Source organism: Hyperolius riggenbachi, chromosome 7, assembly GCF_040937935.1.
Source record: "Hyperolius riggenbachi isolate aHypRig1 chromosome 7, aHypRig1.pri, whole genome shotgun sequence".
NCBI classification, from domain to species: Eukaryota; Metazoa; Chordata; class Amphibia; order Anura; family Hyperoliidae; genus Hyperolius; species Hyperolius riggenbachi.
The window spans coordinates 51,452,998-51,478,247 of NC_090652.1; the positions used below are offsets into that span (position 1 = coordinate 51,452,998).

General features: G+C 46.0%; 1 protein-coding gene across 1 annotated transcript in view; it reads right to left on the reverse strand.

The window, feature by feature from the left end:
* Positions 1-15,265: 15,265 nt before the first annotated feature.
* LOC137524317 (uncharacterized) overlaps positions 15,266-25,250 on the reverse strand; it is a 277,077-nt gene continuing 267,092 nt past the window's right edge. Inside the window, exon 5 of the mRNA XM_068244041.1 lies at positions 15,266-15,995. Within this exon, the coding sequence (XP_068100142.1) occupies positions 15,616-15,995 (380 nt within the window). The 3' untranslated portion in view covers positions 15,266-15,615. The remainder of the gene's footprint in view (positions 15,996-25,250) is intronic.

Below are 25,250 nucleotides of genomic sequence, written 5' to 3' on the forward strand. Positions count from 1 at the left end.
TTGAAACGGTGTAGGACAGACAGTAGGAAGTCCCATTCAATGGTGTCAAAAGCTTTGGCGGCGTCAAGGGACGCCACCACTCTAGTGCCGACATTCTCGTGTTCTACCTGCATGGCAAGAAATAACCTTCTGATATTCAGAGAAGTTGATCTACCTGGGATAAAACCAGATTGGTCTGGGTGTTCTAAGGAAGTGATTACTTTATTCAGGCGTTGTGACAGTAGTTTGGCTAGTATTTTGACATCAGTCTGGATTAGGGAGATAGGACGGTATGACTCACATTGTAGTGGGTTCTTTTCTGGCTTTAGGATTAAGATTATTAGAGCTTCTCTCATAGAGAACGGGAGAGTGCCTATTTCCAGAGCATGATTATATAGTGCTAAAAGCTTAGGGGCCAATAGGGACCTATGTTGTTTAAATAATTCCCCTGGCAGGCCATCAGTACCAGGAGATTTGGAGGAAGGTAAAGAAGAGATAGCATCTTCGATTTCTTGGATTGTTATTGGAGCATCTAAAAGTAATTGGCTGGGTTCGTCTAAGGAGGGAATAGGAATATTTTCTAAATAGGCCGCAATTGCAGATGTGGGGGTAGTGGAGGTTGTGGAGTAGAGTGTTTCGTAAAATGAGACAAAACGCTGTAGGATCTCAGGAGGGGAGGAAAGAGTAGAGCCCTCCACGTCCTCTATTTTGAGGATGACCTGCGGGGCAAACAATTCCCTGGATAGTTTAGCTAGCAAAGCCCCACACTGTTCACCAAACTCATAGACTTTCTGCTTGGAAAATAAGATTTTCCGGTTTGCTTTAGCTACCAGAATCTGTTCATATGCAGCTAGTTTAGATCTATAGATATTGTTAAGGGTAGGGGAGGGGTCAGCATTGAAGTCTGAGGTGGCCTGTTGTAATGCCAGAAGAGCCGCGTGTTCATCTATAGCTGAGTTAACTTTAATACTTTTTATTCTGGAGGAGAAGTGCTGTCTAGTAAATTGTTTGAACACCTCCCATATCGCTGAGGGTGATGCAGATCGGCCCTGTTGGTCCAGGAATTGAGAAAGAGCCTCTTCAGAGGATTTTGACTCACTGACTTTGGCTAGCCAGAAGGGATGGAGCCGCCAGGTGGGCATTTTAGGGGGGAAGGACCAGTTTAACTGGATGAGGTATGGAGAGTGGTCAGACATAAGGGAGGGAAGGAAACTTGCTTTACTTATGTTGGTAAGTAAGGAGGAGGAGATCAAAATGTAGTCCAGGCGTGAGTGGGATTTATGCGATGCAGAGTAGCACGAGAATGCCGGGGTAAAAGGATATTTCACTGACCAAGTATCATGTATGGAGACATCTTTAAGAAGATTTACCAGTTTAGTATCTTTGTTAGTAAATGAGGTCGAGGGGGTTGGCTGGGGGATTTTATCAGTGCTAGGGTAGAAAACGTAGTTAAAATCCCCGAGCCATATCGACGGGACCTGTGGGTGAAGGGCAATAAAGTTTAGTGCAAGTTTCAGTACGGCAAAAGAGAATGGAGGAGGTATGTATATAGCAATAATTATAGTGGGAGCATTGTATAATAAGCAGTGCATAAAAATATATTTGCCTTCATCATCAATAATTCGGTCGATCAGTTGAAACTGGACACTTTTAGCAAAAAGCAAGGAGACACCTCTGGAATGCGAGGAGAACATGGAGTGGAAGGACCAGCCAATCCACGTACGGCGTAAAGCCATATGGAGGGCGCCGTCCAGATGTGTCTCCTGCAGTGCGATTATGTCCACATGTTGTTTACGTAGAAAGTCTAGGGCCACCGACCTCTTAACCCCGTCCCGTATACCCCTTACATTCCATGTCAGCAGAGAAAGGGGGGTGCTAATGGATCGGGATTGAGAAGCCATCTCGGGAGGGAATATAGGAATTGGAGAACATAGATCCTAGTTGGTGGGAGGGGGGAGGAGGGGGCAAGGGGCCCCCGGCCGCTGGTGAGGGGGTTAGTATTGAACTTAATGGTATTACCCGGCTCATAGCCCTGAACGCAGGGCCAGAGCTTCTTCCCAGAAACAAATACCAACATAGGTATAACAAGGTTTGCATGTATAATCCTATAACAGTCAAGGAAAATACAAAAATAACATAATACGTGATAGCAGAATAATGACATCTGTGGGTGCGACATCAGTACATGGTGTCGCATACAGCCTTGCTCTGTACCTTACTAGGGCCACTAGATAGGCCCTGTGGCACAAGGAGGTGTATTTACCTTGCTGCTTGAAAAGGTAGGCGCGGCATGGCTGGCTCGTATAGTTCTGGAAGGAGTACAGAAAATTTAGCTTAGGCCCCGGCAGAGCACCAAGTCATACCGGGCCTCAGAGCCAGCACCGTCATAATAATATAAGGCTTCTACAGCTAAGGCCTCAGGGGTAGTGAGAGATACCTTATCGTAGAAAGATGGTTCAGTCTTCCGGGCTAGGCTGGGGCTTGTTCTTTTCAATCCAGGTAAGGACCTCAGAAGGGGATTCAAAGAAAAGAGTCTTGCCATCCGATACGACTCTTAGGCGGGCAGGAAAGAGCATGGCGTATTGCAGGCCCAGGTTTTTAAGCTTGCGTTTTGCGTCCTGGAACTTGGCGCGTTGCTTCTGTGTTTCCACGCCGAAATCAGGATATATGGAAATGGAGGCATTGTCGAGGTGGATGTTGCCTTGTTCGCGGGATAATCAGAGAACGGCATCCCGATCCTTGAAGTTAAGAAGCTTTGCAATAAAGGTACGTGGGGGAGCTCCAGGTGGGTTGATTTTAAAGGGTATCCGGTGGGCGCGCTCCACAGAGAAGGCCGCAGAGAAAGAGTCCCTGCCATATTGCGTAGTTAGTAACTCTTCCAGGAATCGGGCAGGGTCATTTCCTTCTAATTTCTCCGGGAGGCCCACTAGGCGTATATTGGATCTACGCAGGCGGTTCTCCATGTCTTCCTGCCTGGCTATGATGGCTTTGATGTGGCCTTGTGAGGTGCGTACGTCGGCTGGGAGCGTTCTGAAGTCGTCCTCCAGCTTGGAGATTCGGGCCTCGGCGTCAGAGACGCGTTCGCGGAGGTTGCGGACATCCTGCCGGAGGAGATGTAAGTCAGCTTTAACCTCCTCTATTTTGGTGGTGAAGGTGTCTGTGAGCGAGGTTTGTAGAGCGGAGATTGCTGCCAGTATTGATTGGGCTTCAGGAGAGGGAGACAGGTCTGGCAGGGAGGCCGCGTCCTCCTCTGTAGCTGGTCCGCCGCCATCTTGATCCGCGCGGCGGAATTTATCTATCGGGCCAGTGACTTTCTCTGCGGTTTTGTCGACCTTTTTTGGTCCCATTCTGCCCGCTGGATTGGTAGGTATCCAATAAGGGGGGTACAATGTACCGTGTGCAGCAGGATAATAGCAGGATAATGGCTAGTGTTACCCACGAGGTGAAGAGCTCCGAGAGATGCGACCGCTCACATCCCCGTTCCGGCCACGCCCCCCCTTTTTTTTTTTAAAGGAACATCCCCACATAATCACTTGCTGTTGTTACTTGGAAAAAAAAAGATGTTTCTTGCATCATCCACCCCCAAAACAAGTGTTGGAAGCTATTTAAGGCCAATTCGAATAGTCAGCTCGAATAATGAGCTCGAATACAGACTCGAATAGTGAGCTCGAATTCCGAGGTCGAATCGAATAGTAAAAAATATTCGATTCGAATATTCGACCAAACTCGAATAATTTACTATTCGAATTCCACCAAACTCGAATAATAAAAAGGGGTATCAGAGCACCACTGCCTATAAGGCTCACTGAGCCTCATATGTAGCTGAGCTCGTCTCATAGGTAGCTGAGCTCCTGTTCTCACACAGGCTTCATAATGCAGCCTGCATTATAACAGCAGCTTCTCTTGTCCCATCCTGATGCATCCATCCATTCATCTGCATAGGCATGATCGCAGCAGCTTCAATCTGCCCAATCATGGCTTCCATCCATCCACACACAGGCTGCATACCAGCAGCTTCTCTGCACCATCATGGCTCCATCCATCCACAGAGCAGTTTGCACCCCCCCCCCCCCATAGCCCCATCCATCCAACAGCTTCTTTGCCTCTCCTGGAGCTACAGCAAGAGCAGCAGCCAGACACCACAGTCACTGCCTCTGCGCTTCACTTAGCCTGCCTGGATGAGATGGCGGCAGGGAGCGAGAGGCCTTAGCCTTAACGTGAATAATTTTGTTTCTCATGGTCTGAATCCTTTAGGCTAATTTCACACCAGGACGTTGCATTAGAGGGGGCGTTAAGGTCGCATAACGTCCCCCTAACGCAACGCCTGGTGGTGCTGGATCTGGACGTCAGAGTGAGCCGCGTTGTGCAGCTCACTCTGGCGTCAGTGATGCTGTGGTGCGCACTCTTGTGCGCATGCGGCATCAAGTGGTCCCGCCGGCCAATCGCCGCACAGAGCGGCCGCTCCAGGAAGTAAACACTGCACGTTACAACGTGCAGTGCATATTAATTAGCCATGTGCCTGGCCGCTCTCCACTCCTCCACAAGATTACTGAGCATGTGCAAGCAGTCTAACGCGTCTAAAGTACTGCATGCAGTACGTTGTCTTGTGACGCAGCGTTACAATGTAACGCAACGTAGGCACTGTGAACAGCCCCATTGATTTTTCATTACTGTGCGGTGGGCTGCGTTACAGGCTGCTCTAACGTGCGCCTGTAAAGTTCCACTGTGAAACCAGCCTTAGGTGTATTTTGTCACATGCCTTTTACTAAGGAGTGGCTTCTGTCTGACCACTCAAACCATACAGGCTTGATTGCTGCAGAGATGGTTGTTTCTGTCAGTGTAGTTAGCGCTAGGAAGTGTCATGGTTTTGAACCTCTTCCACTTACGAAAAATGAATTTAAAAAAATGATGTGCAGTGAATATTTTGCAGAAGCATTGTATAAATGTATGTATACTGTATGTTTATTTTTCCTTTATTTTATTTTTTCCTTTCTCTTCTTTCTTCCCTCACGTCCCCCCCCCCAGCCCCCCCCCCCGCCCCCCAGATTACATCAAAATGTCAGACGGGCGGAAACGCCTCTCTGGGGCAGCATACAAAAAGAAGAGGGAGGCTAAAGCTTCTGCTCTGGCAAAACAGAAAGGCTCGATGCTGAAGTCTCTTTCACGAGAAACATCAGAAGGAACAACACAACCTGAAGAGACACAAGCATCTAGTTCTGATACTGGCGGAAGTGCTTCGATAATTAGTATTTCTCACTCTTCAGATCTGCATATTGCTGGCGATGAAAGTTCAAGAGATACCAGTCAAGCGTCTACTAGTGCTACCTCAAGAGTGCAAATGGATGTAGAGATGGAAGAAACTGAGGAACAAACCTTGTCAGAAGAATCACAATTTGATCCATCAGTGCTGCAAGACCCTGGCCTATGGATGGATTTGAGCAGCAAATTGAGAGATTATCTGGTACTGCATGGTCCAAAGCAGGTCAAACTTGCTCGTTTCCCAAAAGATAAAAAACACAGAAGCTTTCATCGCAAATATTACAAACGCCACCTGCCAAACTTGGAGACAGCAGAAAGACAGTGGCTGATGTACTCAGAGAGCAGAGATGCTGTCTTCTGCTTTTGTTGCAAGTTATTCCCACCTAACGTTCCAGTCTCTTTGCTGTGTTCAACAGGATTTAGTGATTGGAGCAATCTAATAAGGAATCTGGAAAGTCATGAGCGAGCAGAATACCATACCATGGCATTCCACAAATGGAAAGACCTAGAAATTAGACTGAGACTCGGATTGACCATTGCTGACACAAATAGAGAACTTATTGATTCAGAAACACAGCATTGGAGAAAAGTGTTAAAGAGACTAATGGTGCTCGTTAGAACTATGGCTATGCAGAACCTAGCTTTTTGTGGAAATAGTGACAAAATGTTTCAACCAAACAATGGCAACTTTCTAAAATTGGTGGAGGCAATTAGTGAATTTGATGAGGTAATGAAGAGGCATTTGGACAGAATTACCAACAAGGAAACGCACAATCATTATCTTGGAAAAAGAATTCAAAACGAAATTATACAGCTACTAGCTCAGCAGATCAAGGAAAAGATTTTGGCACATCTTCATGCTGCAAAGTATTATTCTATTATTTTGGATTATACTCCCGATATAAGCCATAAAGAGCAGATGACGTTAATTGTGCGATTTGTCACAGCAACCGAAAGTACGGAAAGCAACTCTGCAGCTGTCTCCATTAAAGAACACTTTTTAACATTTATTGATATAGATGACACGACAGGAGCTGGCATGACAACAGTACTGCTTCAGGAACTGGAATCATTTGGAATTAGTGTTCATGACATGCGGGGCCAAGGTTACGATAACGGTTCAAACATGAAAGGCAAAATTAATGGTGTGCAGGCTCAAGTTCGACGGATAAATTCACGAGCTTTTTATGTCCCGTGCAGCTCCCATTCATTAAACCTGGTTGTTAGTGATGCTGCATCTACCTGTATTGAGGCAGTTGAGTTCTTCAATATAATACAGAGTTTGTATGTTTTTTTTTCTGCTTCAACACACCGCTGGACTGTTCTAAAGGAACACCTGTCAGTAACACCGCAATGGATTACACTCAAGCCATTGAGCACCACTAGCTGGGAGAGCCGAATTGATGCTGTTAAAGCTGTCTGGAATCAAATTGGAAAAGTAGATGCTGCACTTTCTGCTGCCATGGAAGATTCCACTTTGACAGGGGCAACTCGATCAAAAACCATAGCGGAAGCAAGAGGCATCCAAAAAAATATTTGCAGCTTTAAATTCTTGTGTGGATTAGTGTTGTGGTATGATATCTTGTTCAACATTAACATCACAAGCAAGAGACTCCAGGAAATTGAAGCTGATCTTTCGGGAGCAATGGAACAGCTTGAAAAAACAAAATTGTTTCTGCAAAATTACCGTACAGATGAGGAGTTTGAAAAGGTCATCAAGACTGCTGAAACATTGGCTGAAGAGCTGAAGATTGAAGCTAATTTTCCACCTGCTCCGGTTGGGAGAATCCATCGCACTAAAAGGCACTTTGACTATGAATCATTGGATGAGCAGGTCACTTATCCAAAACAGAATTTTAAAGTGCAGTTTTTTAACAGCATTCTAGACTGTGCACTCCAGTCAGTGGAGGACCGTTTCCTGCAGGTTAAAGAATATAGCAGCATCTTCGGTATACTGTACAAAATCCCAACAGTTAAGGAACTGACTGCAGAAGAAGTACGTGAGCAATGTGATCAGCTGGACACAGCACTTTGTCAAGACAAAAAATGAGATATTGAAGCTGCAGACTTGTGTTATGAGCTTCATACACTGTGTAGATATTTACCCAAAGACTGCATGACACCAAGGGCTGTTCTGGAGTACATTTACAAAACCAAAATGTCTACCATATATCCAAACACCTGCATTGCTCTTTGTATTCTCCTTACACTTCCTGTCACTGTTGCAAGTGGTGAACGTAGTTTTTCGAAGCTGAAATTAATTAAAACCTATTTGCGGTCTACAATGACACAAGAGAGACTTCTGGGGCTTGCTACAATATCAATAGAGCATGAGTTGGCCGAGAATATTAATGTGGATGAAGCAATTACAGCCTTTGCCTCCGCCAAGGCACGAAGGGCACCTTTCTTGTAATTCAAGTTTTTTAAAAGTTGACGTTTATAACGAGTTGAAGATGCACAAGTTGACGTTTATAATGAGTTGAAGATGCACGAGTTGAAGATGCACGAGTTGACGTTTATAACGAGTTGAAGACTAAAGTTGCCATGTGTTGGGCATACTAAGAAGAAACTGTTTAAAGAATGTTACAGAAGTTAAAGAAACGGGTGTCACTCTTTGGATTCAGTTCCCCTTTCCTCTTTCAGTTCCCCTTTCCTCTTTCAGTTCCCCTTTCCTCTTTCATTTCCCCTTTCCGTTCCCCTTTCCTCTTTCCTTTTCCCCTTTCAGTTACCCTTTCCTTTTTCCTTTCCTCTTTCATTTCCCCTTTCAGTTCCTCTTTCCTCTTTCCTCTTTCAGTTCCCCTTTCCCCTTTCCTCTTTCAGTTCCCCTTTCCTCTTTCAGTTCCCCTTTCCTCTTTCAGTTCCCCTTTCCCCTTTCCTCTTTCAGTTCCCCTTTCCTCTTTCAGTTCCCCTTTCCTCTTTCCTCTTTCAGTTCCCCTTTCCTCTTTCAGTTCCCCTTTCCTCTTTCAGTTCCCCTTTCCTCTTTCATTTCCCCTTTCCTCTTTCATTTCCCCTTTCCTCTTTCATTTCCCCTTTCAGTTCCCCTTTCTTCTTTCCTCTTTCCTTTTCTTTATTTTTCCCTTTCCTCTTTCCTTTTCCCCTTTCAGTTACCCTTTCCTCTTTCCTTTTTCCTTTCCTCTTTCATTTCCCCTTTCAGTTACCCTTTCCTCTTTCCTTTTTCCTTTTCTCTTTCATTTCCCCTTTCAGTTACCCTTTCCTCTTTCCTTTTTCCTTTCCTCTTTCATTTCCCCTTTCAGTTACCCTTTCCTCTTTCCTTTTTCCTTTCCTCTTTCATTTCCCCTTTCAGTTACCCTTTCCTCTTTCCTTTTTCCTTTCCTCTTTCATTTCCCCTTTCAGTTACCCTTTCCTCTTTCCTTTTTCCTTTCCTCTTTCATTTCCCCTTTCAGTTACCCTTTCCTCTTTCATTTCCCCTTTCCTCTTTCATTTCCCCTTTCAGTTACCCTTTCCTCTTTCATTTCCCCTTTCCTCTTTCCTTTTTCCTTTCCTCTTTCCTCTTCCCTCTCCTCTTTTACGATTTGACTCCATTTATTTCTTATAGGTTTCAATTTGGAGGCCTGGGAGCAAACTTCTAGAGGTCTTTAGTCCTACAATATGGCTTCAACGTTACTCTGGATTTCCCTAACATGCATGCAAGGTAAACAGACAATGTGTCCTTCTCTCCCCCTTCCCTCTTCCCTCTCCTGGTTTACTATTTGACTCTCCATTTATTTTTATAGGTGTCAATAATTTGGACCTTATGCTGAACAAGCTGTTTATCTGGATTAAGGGACTAGAATTTTTGCCCTGACTGGGCTACGTTACTCTGATAAAGGGACTGTTTTTTTTTTTAGGTGGCGCTAAAGGTCAGCCTAATCTCTAGCGTTCTGGCAAGCTATGCATATTGTGAATCACAAGAACTTATGGTGTTGGATATTGCTTGGTTACTAGACTGAATACCTCTTTCCTGCTACAGGTTATATTTATGACTTTTAACTATTTGTTATGTTTTGTATTCAATAAATGTACTCATGATTTTACTTTATGGCCTATTGAGTGTGTTTGGATCGCAGACGGGGTTCTGCCACACCAATCTTCAATAATGTGGAGGCCTGGCCCTGGGGAGAAAACTTCTAGAGGTCTTTGGTCCTAAAATATGGCTTGGCTTCAATGGCACTCTGGACTTAACGAACGTGAATGCAAGGTAAACAGAGACCATGTGTCCTCTCCCCTCTCCTCTCCTGTTCCCTCCTCTCCCCTTCCTTCCCCCTCTCTTCTTCTTTCTCTCCTCCTTCCCTCTCCCATTCCTTTTTCTGTCTCACTATTTGACTGCACTATCTCCTCTTTTCTCTCCTTCCCCTCTTCCCTTTCCTCCTCCTTCCCTCTCCCATCCCCTCTCATGTTCCTCCTTCTGTCTCACTATTTGACTGCACTATCTCCTCTTCTCTCTCCTCTCTTCCCCCCCCCCCCTCTTCCCTCTTTCCTGTTCCTCTTCTCTCTCCTCTCATTTTCTGTCTCTCTAGTTGACTGCACTACTCCTCTCTTCCCTCCCCTCTCTCCTCCCCTCACCTTTTCCTCTACTCTTCCCTCTCCTCTTCTGTCTCACTATTTGACTCAATTATTTTTATTTTTATAGGTGTCAATCTTTTGGAAGCCTAACTCTTCCTAGAGTTCTTTGGTCCTCGAATACCTTTTCAATGACTTGTTGGATTATCTTCACATACATGCAAGATAAGGTATCTACTTTACAGAGTAAACACACAGACTATGTAGCCTTATCCCTCTCCTCTTTTTGTCTTTTCCCTTTCTCTCCCTCTCATGGACTATTGAATTAAACTTTCTGTATTTTTTTTTTTAGGATTGCCAATCTGGAGCCCTGAAACCAAACTTTTCATTCTCCTTCAAAGCATACTCTTCCTACAGGTCTCCAGTAATGCAAGGTATGTGATAGTTAATTCACTGTAGAGCAGAAACTGAAGCGGTCTTCTTTAATTCTTTAATTTTGCTTTAAGGAGGGGGGGAGGGGGCGGGGCGGGGGGAGGGGCACGGGGGGCCTGGGGCCCGGGGGGGGGGGCGCCTTCACGATCTTTGCCTCAGGCAGCAGAAAGTCCAGGACCGGCCCTGATGACAGAGCAATAAACTGTTAAAGTTGTGAGGTGCTGAACTGTAAAAAATGGCCTGGTCACTAGGGGGGTGTAAACCTCTGGTCCTCAAATGGTTAAAGGAGCATCACATGTTTGAAACAATCCACAATATTTATCCACAATTTTGAAAGGGTGCCGACTATTTTGTCCAGTCCATATTTGAAGTTTTGTGTGACATTACTTTTCTGTGAGAAATACTTGATTTTCTGGCAAAATGTCTGGAGTGCCAACAATTTCGGCCATGACTGTATTAGAGATGGCCCGAACAGTTCGATTGTGAACTTAGTCGCACGAACTTCGGTGGTTCACAGTGAACCGCGAACTATATGCGGGTTCGACCCACCCCCTATACTACATCATTAGGGTCAACTTTGACCCTCTACATCATAGTCAGCAGACACAGGGTAGCCAATCAGGCTGCACTCCCTCCTGGAGCCCCCCACCCCCCTTATAAAACGCAGGCAGCGTCAGCCTTTTCACTCACTCGTGTGGCTGCAGTAATCTGAGAAGGGAGAGGAACCTGCTGTAGACATAGGGAAAGCTTAGTTAGGCTCTTGTTAGGCTTGTTAAGGTTGCTCCTTGCTGATGCTTATTGCTAAAAAGCGCCCAAAAACAGCTCTTTTGAGAGCTAATGTTGTTCTTGTGATCTATTTTTGTGTGTGTGTGTCCCACAGACACTTGTTGCATATACAACCCTGTCAGTCAGTCGCAGCTGGCCCTTGGCCCCTTGGTAATTTCTACTGTGCCACTGCCAGGCCCAGCACATTCAGTGACTACCTGTGTGTGTGACAGCTGCACATTTGTAATACCAATCACTGCATACCTACCTGTTCAGTGCACCTACCTACGTGAGCGCACGCAGTGTTATATACCACCAGTCACTGCACCTGTTCACGGTACCTGTGTGTGTGACAGCTGCTTATTTGTAATACTAGTCACTGGCTCACTGCATACCTGTTCATTGCGTGACAGCACGCAGTGTTATACGTACCAGTCACTGCACCTGTTCACGGTACCTATGTGTGTGACAGCTGCACATTGTATTGATACCAGTTACTGAATACCTTTCACTGCATCTGTGACTGCACATTGTAGTCAGTGCATACCTTTCACTTGAATGGATGGCAGACTTGTTCTCCATAACAGATTCCAGTTAAAGGCAAGTGGTGTCATCTCTGGCACACAGCATTGGGTGAAGGGTCCATCTGACCACAGATGCCTAGTCTGCAAAGCACGGTCAGGGCAGGTACATTACTTAGACAGCACATTGTGTCCTTCCTTGGATGTGTGGTGGTAGCCGTTTCTCAGGCTTCCACTCCGGACCAGAAAAGAACCCTGATTCCCCGACCATTAAGGTGCAGAAAGTACCAAAGAGAATTGACCACACAGTTAAATGGATGGCAGACTTGCCCTCCAAAACAGATTCCAGTTAAAGAATTTCAAGTGTACTCATCATTATACAGGGCTTCAAAAGAGTCCTGTATTGTTATTTCTCGTCAATACCTCCCCGAGTCGGCACGTGCCTGCTGCCTTCCTTGGATGTGTGGTGGTAGCCGTTTCTCAGGCTCCCACTCTGGACCGGAATCGAACCCTGACTCCCCGGCCGTACACTTTCTTTAACAATGGTAGAGAAAGAACCATCGACAGTCTGAGCAGTGATAAACTACTGGGTGCGCAGGCTTGACCTGTGGCAAGAGCTGTCACAATTTGCCATGCAACTTTTCGCTTGCCCTGCCAATCGTCCTAGGAAGGACCTTCAGCGCAGCTAGAGGCATTGTCAGTGAGAAGAGAAGTTGCCTAGGTCAAAAAAGTGTTCAGTACCTCACCTTTGTTAAAATGATTGAGGCATGGATCCCGGAGGGCTACTGAATGCCCGAAGACTAAGTCAGTCCCAACTACACACACACACACACACACACACACACACACACACACACACACACACACACACACACACACACACACACACACACACACACACACACACACACACACACACACACACACACACACACACACACACACACACACACAGTTGTTCTATCAATAAGCTACCACAGCCCAGCGACCATATGGGCTTGAAAACTGCCATGGCCTGCACTCTCACCATGGTGTGCACCAGTCCAGCAAGGCCGTCACAGTGAGTTTGGTGTGTCAGTGTGAAGCAGTACACTAATTAAACTACCTGATTGATGTATACACATGCAAGATGTTTTAAAGCACTTTATGCCTCCAATTTAGCATTGCTATGTGATTTCTGCCCTTAAAACGCTGCTGTGCGTCAAATCCAGATTTTTTTCCCGGGACTTTTGACGTGTATCCAATTCCCCCATGCAAAAACTCAGGTGTTAGACCCCTTAAAACATCTTTTCCATCACTTTTGTGGCCAGCATAAATGTTTGTAGTTTTCAAAGTTCGCCTCCCCATTGAAGTCTATTGCAGTTCGCAAAAGTTTGTGCGAGCCTGAACTTTTGCGGAAGTTCGCGCTTGAGGTTCGCGAACCGAAAATAGGAGGTTCGAGCCATCTCTAGACTGTATATGGCAAAATGGGTCTGTGAAAGCTGGGAGTTAAAAACTCAACAAATCAAGAGGTGCAGGGTAGGCCACTGAAATCTGGAGAGAATGAAGGATAAATGTTTCCAACAATCATTTTTATTGAAAATCAAATAGTCATTAGTCAACAAGTATTTCAAATTAACAGTAGGTACATCAGATGATCATTTTTATGTCACAAAAGTAACAAACATATCATTCAGGGTTATGCTTCATACAGGGTAAATGAAGGAGAAAGGAAGAGGTATATTCACCAAATATGGTTTAAACTTACATGTAAACGGTATGAACATAAGTTGTACCTGGTGTTTCGCAAAGTACTGTATTTTTCGAAATCTAAGATGCTCCGGCATATAAGACCCACCTAGATTTAGAGGGCAGAAATCAGGAAAAAAAAATAACTAAACCTAGGTGTGTCTATAATGCAGGGGCATCTTTTACCCCCAAGAAGCTGTATCTAACCTATTCAATATACACTACACTGTCAAACTACACCACACTAAGCCTTGTTGCCCCTACCAACTAAACTACACTAAACTACACTACAATTAACTAAACTACACTTCACTGCACTAAACCACACTACACTGCACTAACTACACTGCAATTAAAGGAATACTATCGATGTATGCATTTATTTTTAAATGCTGTATGTTGTAGCACACATTAGGGCAAGTACTAGGAGCAATTTGATTCCTCACACAGCTGTTCCTCTCAGCTGTAAAATCCTCCGTCAGTTTTGGCGTCAGTGTTGGATACAAAATGTATCTAATACTGAGCTCCCAGAGGGCTAGACCATGTCTCTGCACAGGGGAGTTGCTATCAACTCCTCAGTTTATAGTTTCATTATCACCTTGCTGAAAGAATCTTATTGATATAGTGGTAAGGGGTTAAAGATTCTAGCAATGTGTGTTTATTACCTTTGCTTCTCTTGACTGATAAAGATACTAATAATGCAATTGTAAACAGTGGTCTGCCCCTCTCAGCAGCTTGTAAAGTGGATGCAGCCTGGAGTGAATCACCTCAAGCAGGCAGCCAGTCTGAGTGTAAACACAGACTCGTGGTATAGCTAGTTATATTCCAGCAATATTACAGCTCATTTAGTTACATGTTACCACCTCAGATCAGCGTATTTCTCCTCATGTCTGCTGCATGCTGTGAGTGACACAGTGAAATATATTTGTGAGCTGAGTGACAGAGTAATCAAGCAGCTCAGGGTGACCCAAACTACTATGAGCTGTGTGAGAAATGAATTTTTAAGCAGGGATAGTGAGAGAGAGACCTGGGTGAATAAATAAAGTGCCCCTAGCACTAGTGGTAATGTGTACACTAATATAGAGTATTAAAAAAAAAAGTTGTTTCAATCGATAGTATTCCTTTAACTAAAATACATGACACTGCACTAATATACGCTGCACTAAACTACACAACACTACACAATACTTTCATACTTTACCTGCTCCTGCCGCCGCAATCCACTCCCCCTGGCTCTGGGTCTTGCATCTTCCACCGCGATCCTCTCCCCCTGGCTCTGGGTCTTCCACCGCGATCCTCTCCCCCTGGCTCTGGGTCTTGCATCTTCCACCGCGATCCTCTCCCCCTGGCTCTGGGTCTTGCATCTTCCACCGCGATCCTCTCCCCCTGGCTCTGGGTCTTGCATCTTCCACCGCGATCCTCTCCCCCTGGCTCTGGGTCTTCCACCGCGATCCTCTCCCCCTGGCTCTGGGTCTTGCATCTTCCACCGCGATCCTCTCCCCCTGGCTCTGGGTCTTGCATCTTCCACCGCGATCCTCTCCCCCTGGCTCTGGGTCTTCCACCGCGATCCTCTCCCCCTGGCTCTGGGTCTTGCATCTTCCACCGCGATCCTCTCCCCCTGGCTCTGGGTCTTGCATCTTCCACCGCGATCCTCTCCCCCTGGCTCTGGGTCTTGCATCTTCCACCATGATCCTCTCCAGCATGCCTTCTTCCATTCTCTTCTCCTGGCAGCACGCTCCTCTTTAGTGGCAGCGTTAGGTGGGGACACCATCCACCTACTGCTAATCAGAACAGCCGGGTCCTCCATACCGCTGCCTCCATACACGCTGTCCTTGTACACTAGCCGCGCACGTGGCCCGGGGGTCACGCATGGCATCATGCGTGACCCCCCACGGACGTGCGCGGCTAGTGTACAGGGACGGCGTGTATGGAGGCAGCAGTATGGAGGACCTGGCTGTTCTGATTAGTAGTAGACGGCCGGTGGCCCCACCTAACGCTGCCACTAAAGAGGAGCGTGCTGACAGGAGAAGAGGATGGAAGAAGGCATGCTGGAGAGGATCGCAGTGGAAGATGCAAGACCCAGAGCCAGGGGGAGAGGATTGTGGCGGCAGGAGCAGGCAAAGTATGGCAAAAGCTTCCATGTGTACTCTGCATTCATTTTTCCGTATCTCTGCAATATAAGACGCACCAACTTTTCTCCCCACATTTTGGGGGAGAAAAGTGTCTTATATTCCCAAAAATATGGTACACTAATAGTACAAATCCATTACATACACGTTAACACACTTTACACAAACCTCAGGTGCGCTGTTTGTGCATGTTAGTTTTACTGATATTTTGTGAATAAACCTCCCTATTACTTCAACAGCCCGTATTTATAGTACTAACAACTACCTTAACAGTGCAGATAGCTGCAGTGATTTTTTTTTTTTTACAATTTTTTCCGGGAGAAAAAATACGCAAACGGTTGTCCTGCAAGTTTTTCATCCAATATCTTACGTTCTTCCTCTCGTGCTGCCTCTTCAGCTTTCTTCTTGTCTCTGTCATGAATAAATTTTATAAGAATTTCTTTTCTTCGGATGTTTTCAGTGACAGGTTTTCGTGTTTCTGACATCCGGAACATGACGTCTTCAACTATTCCATAAAGGCACCTCAGTATGGCTTCATGCTTGCCCCGGGTCTTCAGGTGAGGTTTGTCAGTGTAATTTTCCAATGAGAACATGTTTGTCACGCCCATTTGCCGAAATTTTTCCTTTGCGTCAGGCAGATGCTCACTGAGCTCATGAGTGAGGACCACCGTGGGAACCAGACCTGCAAGACAGAAACACAAACAGTTCCCAATTATAAAGCAGCTCTTTCAGAATCTATATATATATACTCAGTATAAAATCGGATGTATGTATGTATGTATGTATGTGTTTGTGTGTGTGTATGTGCCGCGATCAGTGGTGCTCATCCAATATTTGGATACCCGAACTACCCAGATAATCTAAACTTTTTCCACTATCTGAACTCGGATTCGGATTCCGGATATCTGCGGAAATCCGAATAGTGCCATGCGGATATTTATCCGCAATCCAGATTCTGGTTGGATATGTGCGGATATCTGAATCTGGATACTGTAACCATGGAGATGATGTCCATCAAATCATTGAGCCAATCAGAGGGCTCCCAGCCTAAGCCCAAGCACCCAATCACAGAAGGGAACCCTGGCCAGCCCCCCCTGTATATTAAGGAGGGGTGCCATGATGAGAAATCTCATCCTTGCTTGTGACTGCTCACTGAGAGACATGCTCCGGTGCTGCTGGCCTAGCAAGTGCTGTATACAGTGATAAACCTAAAGCTTTTCAGTGCTAAACACCTTCACTACACTATTGTTCTATTGTTTTTTAGTTAGCTAGTTTGTAATTGTTTGATTTTATTCAGTGACAGTCAGATTCATGTGCTGCAGCAGCTGCTATTAGATCCTGTGTTTATGTGTGCTGTGCACAGGCCAGGTCTGCCTTAGCTACAGTATAGGTTAGGGAACAGGATTACTGTGTTATTGTGTAGTTAGTACTGCAGTGCTAGTTAGTTGTTAGCGTGTTGTGTTAGCGTGTTGTGTTAGCGTGTTGTGTTAGCGTGTTGTGTTAGCTTACAGATTACTGCAGTGCTGCTGTGCTGAGCAGTGTCAGTGTGTCAGTTAGACAGTTAGTGTGCACTGTCTTCTCCTCTGCTGTCTGTCAGTCCGTGCTGATTTGCTTTAAAGTCCAACCCCGATTTTAATAAAGTACAAGTACCCCACATCATCTGGCTAAAGCAAGCTGGCTCTAGCAGACTCAGAGCACCAGAACCCCCTCTGCCACTCCTGCCGACACTGAGGCCTGTTCAGGCAGCCAGTCCTCAGTGACCTCCTCTGCTCCCTACACCACTTTCTGTCCAAGGAAAAAACTCTGTCAGGCCCTGTTGGGTGAGTATTTCCCTGTGGTTGGCAAGAGGGGGACATGAAGTGGCTGGGAATCACTATGCCTGCCTTACCACCCTTTACCACCACCACCACAACCTACTGGCTCCTCTTGATTAACCATTAGAGATGTAGCGAACGGTTCGCCGGCGAATGGTTCCAGGCGAACATTGTACCTGTGTGTGTGACAGGGAGCTGCACATTGTACTACCCAGTACTGCATATACCTACTACCTGTTGTGTTTACTTAACCCACCTCATCACTGCATATACCTAGCTTTGTGTTGAGTGAACCCAGCTCACTGCATATACCTACTACCTGTTGTGTTTACTTAACCCACCTCATCACTGCACATAACTACCTGTAGTGTTGAGTGAACCCAGCTCATTGCATATACCTACTACCTGTTGTGTTGAGTGAACCCAGCTCACTGCATATACCTACTACCTGTTGTGTTTACTTAACCCACCTCATCACTGCACATAACTACCTGTAGTGTTGAGTGAACCCAGCTCACTGCATATACCTACTACCTGTTGTGTTGAGTGAACCCAGCTCACTGCATATACCTACTACCTGTTGTGTTGAGTGAACCCAGCTCACTGCATATACCTACTACCTGTTGTGTTTACTTAACCCACCTCATCACTGCACCTAACTACCTGTTGTGTTGAGTGAACCCAGCTCACTGCATCCTACTACCTGTTGTGTTGAGTGAACCCACCTCACTGCATATACCTACTACCTATTGTGTTGAGTGAACCCAGCTCACTGCATATACCTACTACCTGTTGTGTTGAGTGAACCCAGCTTACTGCATATACCTACTACCTGTTGTGTTTACTTAACCCACCTCATCACTGCACATAACTACCTGTAGTGTTGAGTGAACCCAGCTCACTGCATATACCTACTACCTGTTGTGTTGAGTGAACCTAGCTCACTGCATATACCTACTACCTGTTGTGTTTACTTAACCCACCTCATCACTGCACATAACTACCTGTAGTGTTGAGTGAACCCAGCTCACTGCATATACCTACTACCTGTTGTGTTGAGTGAACCCAGCTCACTGCATATACCTACTACCTGTTGTGTTGAGTGAACCCAGCTCACTGCATATACCTACTACCTGTTGTGTTTACTTAACCCACCTCATCACTGCACCTAACTACCTGTTGTGTTGAGTGAACCCAGCTCACTGCATCCTACTACCTGTTGTGTTGAGTGAACCCACCTCACTGCATATACCTACTACCTGTTGTGTTGAGTGAACCCAGCTCACTGCATATACCTACTACCTATTGTGTTGAGTGAACCCAGCTCACTGCATATACCTACTACCTGTTGTGTTGAGTGAACCCAGCTCACTGCATCCTACTACCTGTTGTGTTGAGTGAACCCACCTCACTGCATATACCTACTACCTGTTGTGTTGAGTGAACCCAGCTCACTGCATATACCTACTACCTGTTGTTTTGAGTGAACCCAGCTCACTGCATATACCTACTACCTGTTGTGTTGAGTGAACCCAGCTCACGGCATATACCTACTACCTGTTGTGTTTACTTAACCCACCTCATCACTGCATATACCTAGCTTTGTGTTGAGTGAACCCAGCTCACTGCATATACCTACTACCTGTTGTGTTTACTTAACCCACCTCATCACTGCACCTAACTACCTGTTGTGTTGAGTGAACCCAGCTCACTGCATCCTACTACCTGTTGTGTTGAGTGAACCCACCTCACTGCATCCTAGTACCTTTAATGTTCAGTGAACCCAGCTCACTGCATCCTACTACCTGTTGTGTTGAGTGAACCTAGCTCACTGCATATACCTACTACCTGTTGTGTTGAGTGAACCCAGCTCACTGCATATACCTACTACCTGTTGTGTTGAGTAAACCCAGCTCACTGCATATACCTACTACCTGTTGTGTTTACTTAACCCACCTCATCACTGCATATACCTAGCTTTGTGTTGAGTGAACCCAGCTCACTGCATATACCTACTACCTGTTGTGTTTACTTAACCCACCTCATCACTGCACATAACTACCTGTAGTGTTGAGTGAACCCAGCTCACTGCATATACCTACTACCTGTTGTGTTGAGTGAACCCAGCTCACGGCATCCTACTACCTGTTGTGTTGAGTGAACCCAGCTCCCTGCATATACCTAGCATCCCCCCGAGATGGACAAAATGGACAAACCAGGTAGAGGAAGAGGTAGAGGCAGACCCAGAGGACGACCACCAGGCACCGGCAGGTCTGTGCGAGGTGGTGTTGCTGTGATTTCGTGCGGACCTGGCCCAAAATACAGTGCTCAGAAGAAGGCACGTGCCATCACTTCCCAAAATCGTGAGGAGGTGTCTGAGGAAAGTGCAGCTGGCCAGGAGGATTATGATGACGATTATATGGATACCACATATGTTCCCAGTAGAGGAGATGACCAGGGGGACAGTTCAGAGGAGGAGTCAGAGAGGACTAGGAGGAGACGACTCCATGATAGAAGCAGAGGGAGCTCGTCCTCAGAAACAGCTGGGGGCAGTGTCCGGCGCCATGTATCGCCAGCTATGGCCAGACAGCCAACATGCCCTTCAACGTCAGCTGCTGATGCCACCGTAGCGCCATCAGCCCAGTTGGGCTCAGCGGTTTGGAAATTTTTTAACGTGTGTGTCTCAGATCGGAGCAAAGCCATCTGTTGTCTCTGCCAGCAAAAATTGAGCCGTGGAAAGGCCAACTGTCACGTAGGGACAAGTGCCTTACGAAGGCACCTGGAGAGAAGGCACAAACAGCTATGGCAAGAACACCTGAGGAAAAGCAGCACCCCTCAAAAGACAAGCCGCGGAGAACAACCGCGGCAGCCGTCACAGGGGGCTTCTGCTGCTCCACGTTCCCATGGTATTGTTCGTGGCTGGGGGGAGGAAGAATGGATACACTTTTAAACAATTTAAAAATACAACCATCTAAACTTTCAAACAATTTAAAAATACAACCATGTAAACTTTCAAACAATTTAAAAATACAACCATCTATCATTTTCAAAAAATTAAAAAAAAGGGCAAAAAAACTTGCCCTCCGTTAAACATTTTTGGCAAATGCTTTCGACTTGGTTTGTCTTCCGCTGGCTCAAGGGTCCATCTGACCACAGATGCCTGGTCTGCAAAGCACGGTCAGGGCAGCTACAGCATGGGTCTCAGCAGGCTCCCACTTTGGGCCGGAATCCAACCTTCATTCCCCGCGGTGACAATGGCAGACTTGCCCTCCATAAAGGATTCCCGTTAAAGGATTTAAAGTTGATTCATTACAATTAGGGCCTCAAAGTCCTGTATTGCATGCCTGCCCGCTGCCCTCCTTGGATGTGTAGTGGTAGCCGTTTCTCAGGCTCCACACCGGATTCCATCCCTCATTCCCCGGTCATTACCCGGGGTCACAAATGGCAGACTTGCCTGCCTCCATATGATTCTCGTGAAAGGAATGTGGTGTCATCTTTGCCCGCCATAACTGGTTCTCGTTAAAGGATTTAAAGTTAATTCATTTCAAATACACAGCAGGGCCTCGAAAGTCCGCCTCCTGTATTGTTATTTTTGGTCACTACCTCGGGGCGGGCGTGCATGCCTGCCTGCTGCCCTCCTTGAATGTGTAGTGGTAGCCGTTTCTCAGGCTCCACACCGGATTCCATCCCTCATTCCCCGGCCATTACCCGGGGTCACAAATGGCAGACTTGCCCGCCTCCATATGATTCTCGTGAAAGGAATGTGGTGTCATCTTTGCCCGCCATAACTGGTTCTTGTTAAAGGATTTAAAGTACATTCATTTCAAATACACAGCAGGGCCTCGAAAGTCCTCCTCCTGTATTGTTATTTTTGGTCACTACCTCGGGGCGGGCGGGCTTGCATGCCTGCCAGCTGCCCTCCTTGGATGTGTAGTAGTAGCCGTTGCTCAGGCTCCACACCGGATTCAAACCCCTCATTCCCCGGCCATTACCTGGGGTCACAATGGCAGACTTGCCCGCCTCCACAGGATTCTTATTGTAGCGGTACTGAACAAGTACACAGCAAGTAGAAAATGTAATTTAAAAACAAAACGTAAGCTTTTTAACAATGCCATGGAAAGTTGAGAAGGAAGTCACACATTACCTGACATCACTGAGTGAGGAAGAGCAATCTCGCCATGTTGCGCAGTAGTCCAGCATAGCCGTCACTACACAAACAGCTGTTTGCGGTGCGTTACACAGTGAGTTTGGTGTGTCAGTGTGAAGCAGTACTCTAATTACACTCCCTGATTGATGTATACACATGTAAGATGTTTGAAAGCACGTTAGGCCTGCAAATTAGCATTCAATGTGATTTCTGCCCTTAAAACGCTGCTTTACGTCACATCCAGATTTTTCCCCGGGACTTTTGGCACGTATCACACTCCGCCATGCCCCCCTCCAGGTGTTAGACCTCTTGAAACATCTTTTCCATCACTTTTGTGGCCAGCATAATTTTTTCTATTTTTCAAAGTTCACCTCCCCATTGAAGTCTATTGCGGTTCACGAACTTTTACGCGAACCGAACCTTCCGCGGAAGTTCGCGAACCCGGTTCGCGAACCGAAAATCGAAGATTTGCGACATCTCGATTAACTATTACTAACTAAGCTGCCTGGTTCACAATTTTTTTTACAGCCGTGGTACCACCAACGCTACGTGCCACGTACACGTGCCATGTACACGTGCCACGTCCCCTGTCCGGCATGCTCCTGGCACACGTTACACCTGCTGCTGCTGCATTGCCCTGCTCCTGCTGCCTGTGCTGCTCCCACCGCCAGGGTGCCACAGGCCACTGCTGCTAATACCATGTATATTTAACCCAAAACACAATTGCGGTGTAATTTTTTTGAGGCATTTGGGCTGAAAACTGTGATGTCCCAGTTGTGTGGTTGGACTTTGGACACAATGTGGGCTTCACGACCGCTGTCTAAAACCTAGTCCTGATGTTAATTTACAGCCAATTTTTTTTTTCGGGGGGGGGGGGGGGATTTTAACTCCCCACATAATAAATTAGTGTTTCTCTTTAAAAAAAAAACCATGATGCTACATGCCTCATTTACCCTAAAAAACGTTTTGGAAGCAATTTAAAGGCCACTTCCAGTTTTCTATCCGGATATCCGAATCCGGTCAGATTTCCCGGGTGATGCATTTGGATATCCACATGTACGTGGATACTAGAAAGTTCGGATTCGAATATCCAATTCGGATCCGGATATCTGGGTATCCGGATCCGAATCAATTCGGATTTTAAAAATCACTCAAAAACGGCTTGACCGATTTGAACGAAACTTGGTATACAGATCCCTTACTACCTGGGATGATATGTTCTGGGGGTCTCGCGTCCCCCCTGCACACCTGGGCGGACCGACAAACAGCAAATCAGATTTCACCCATTCATGTCAGTGGAAAAAATGGAAAAGGCTGCCATTCTCACAGTAATCAAGCCAGAGTCCCCACACTTGGCACAGTTGGTCAATTGGTGACCAAGGTTACAAATCCAGGAAAAGTGGGTGGAGCCTTAAATAGCCAATCAAATTTCAGGCAGTCATTTTAACCACTTAAGCCGGAAGGGTTGATTATTTTTTGCATCAGTGCATTTTTCACCTCCCATTCAGTTGCCAATAACTTTATCACTACTCATCACAATGGGCTCGATTCACAAAGCGGTGCTAACCCAGTTAGAGACTTTAGGCATGATAACCATTGCACCACTCTGGTGAAAAGCCAGTTTAGGTGTGATAAGTTTAGGCATGATAAGTTTAGGTGTGATAAGTTTAGGCATGCTAAGTTTAGATAAGTTTAGATCGCTTGCAAAGTCCCGCACGCAAAGCAGCGCCATTAAACTTTATACGAAGTGCACCAGTCTTTGCTAGCGTAAAACTTTTGATCAGCTGTGCACTGCGGTGCTAACGCAGTTGGCGCTTAAACTTATCACACCTAAACTTATCACACCTAAACTTATCATGCCTAAACTTATCACACCTAAACTTATCACACCTAAACTTAGCATGCCTAAACTGAGTTTAGGCATGATAAAGGGCTTTTCACCAGCGTGCTAACTGTTAGCACCGCTTTGTGAATCAGGCCCAATGAATTGGTCTATGTCTTGTTTTTTCCACCACCAATTAAGCTTTCTTTGGGTGATACATTTTGCTAAGAATTATTTTATTCTAAATCCATTTTAACAGGAATATTAAGAAAGAAATGGAAAAAATCATTATTTCTCAGTTTTTGGCCATTATAGTTTGAAATTAATACATGCTACCGTAATTAAAAACCTTAGGCTTGATTCTCAAAGCGGTTCTAACAGTTAGCACCCTGGTGAAAAGCCCTTTATCATGCCTAAACTCAGTTTAGGCATGATAAGTTTAGGTGTGATAAGTTTAGGTGTGATAAGTTTAGGGGCTCGATTCACAAAGCGGTGCTAACCCAGTTAGCATGCCTAAAAGACTTTAGGCATGATAACCATTGCACCATGCTGGTGAAAAGCCAGTTTAGGCGTGATAAGTTTAGGTGTGATAAGTTTAGGTGTGATAAGTTTAGGCATGCTAAGTTTAGATAAGTTTAGATCGATTGCAAAGTCCCGCACGCAAAGCAGCGCCATTAAACTTTATACAAAGTGCACCAGTCTTTGCTAGCGTAAAACTTTTGATCAGCTGTGCACTGCGGTGCTAACGCAGTTGGCGCTTAAACTTAGCATGCCTAAACTTATCACACCTAAACTTATCACACCTAAACTTATCATGCCTAAACTGAGTTTAGGCATGATAAAGGGCTTTTCACCAGCGTGCTAACTGTTAGCACCGCTTTGTGAATCAGGCCCCTAAAGTCTCTAACTGGGTTAGCACCGCTTTGTGAATCGAGCCCTTGGTGTTTTGAGCAATAAATGCACTTGCACAGACAAAAAGCACTGGAGCAGTCTCTCAGTACAGTAAGTCACAAGCAAGGACGAGTGAGGCAAGATGGCGCCCGTTATTTATAGAGGGGGGCTTGGCCAGGCTCCCCCTCTGTGATTGGCTGCAGTCAGAGGGCTGTCAGAGGGCTGGGAGCCCTCTGATTCGCTTGTGAGGACTCGAGGTGACGTCTGACGTGACGCTATCCGAGCTGATGACGCTATCCGAGATCGGATAGCTAGGATATCTCCGGATAGCTGATTGCTATCTGAGTGCGCTCGGATAGCACAGCCCGGATAGCTAATACTATTCGAGCTCGGTATTCGAGCTCGGATGAGCACCACTGGTTCTGTGTACCTTGCAACTTGCAGCTTGTCAGCTAACAAAATGATTTCTGATTCTTATTCTAAACTTAATCTACTTATTCCAATAAACTATTATAAACCATTATATCTATTAATGCAGACAATATGGAGTCTGCTCCTGGCTAAGCTCTTTATGCTAAGCTGTGATGTGTATTTGCCTTGCTATTTAATGCACCAAATATATATACTAATATTGTATCATTATTGATTATGGTCCTACATCTCTATATGGATATATGTATGAGCAAGCAGAATATATTAATTAAGTAATAATAAATGAATAATAAGGTCCTCATCCCTTTCACAGCTGACTCTCCTTTACTAATCAACCTCGCCTCAATTGCCCCGTTAATAGGAGATACCGTATATACTCGCATACAAGCCGAATTTTTGACCCCCAAAAAGGGGGCCAAAAGTTGGGGGGTCGGCTTGTATGCGAGTCGTGTGTGGTGGTCTGCGCCCCCCGCCCGCTCGCTCGCCCCCTCCCTCCCTCCGCGGCCGCTGCTGCTGCTAAATTACCTGCTTCAGCGGCCGCTTCCTAATCCGGGTTCCCCTCTTCATCCTGCGGACTCCGTAACTGTATCACAGCAGCGCGCCCGGCGCTGCTGCTGTGACGATGCAGGGGGCAGGAAAGAGCGGTTCCCCTGGTAACGGCGCATCGCCGTTACCAGGGGAACCGCTCTTTCCTGGCCCCTGCATCGTCACAGCAGCAGCGCCGGGCGCGCTGCTGTGATACAGTTACGGAGTCCGCAGGATGAAGAGGGGAACCCGGATTAGGAAGCGGCCGCTGCCTAAAGCAGGTAATAGCAGCAGCAGCGGCCGCGG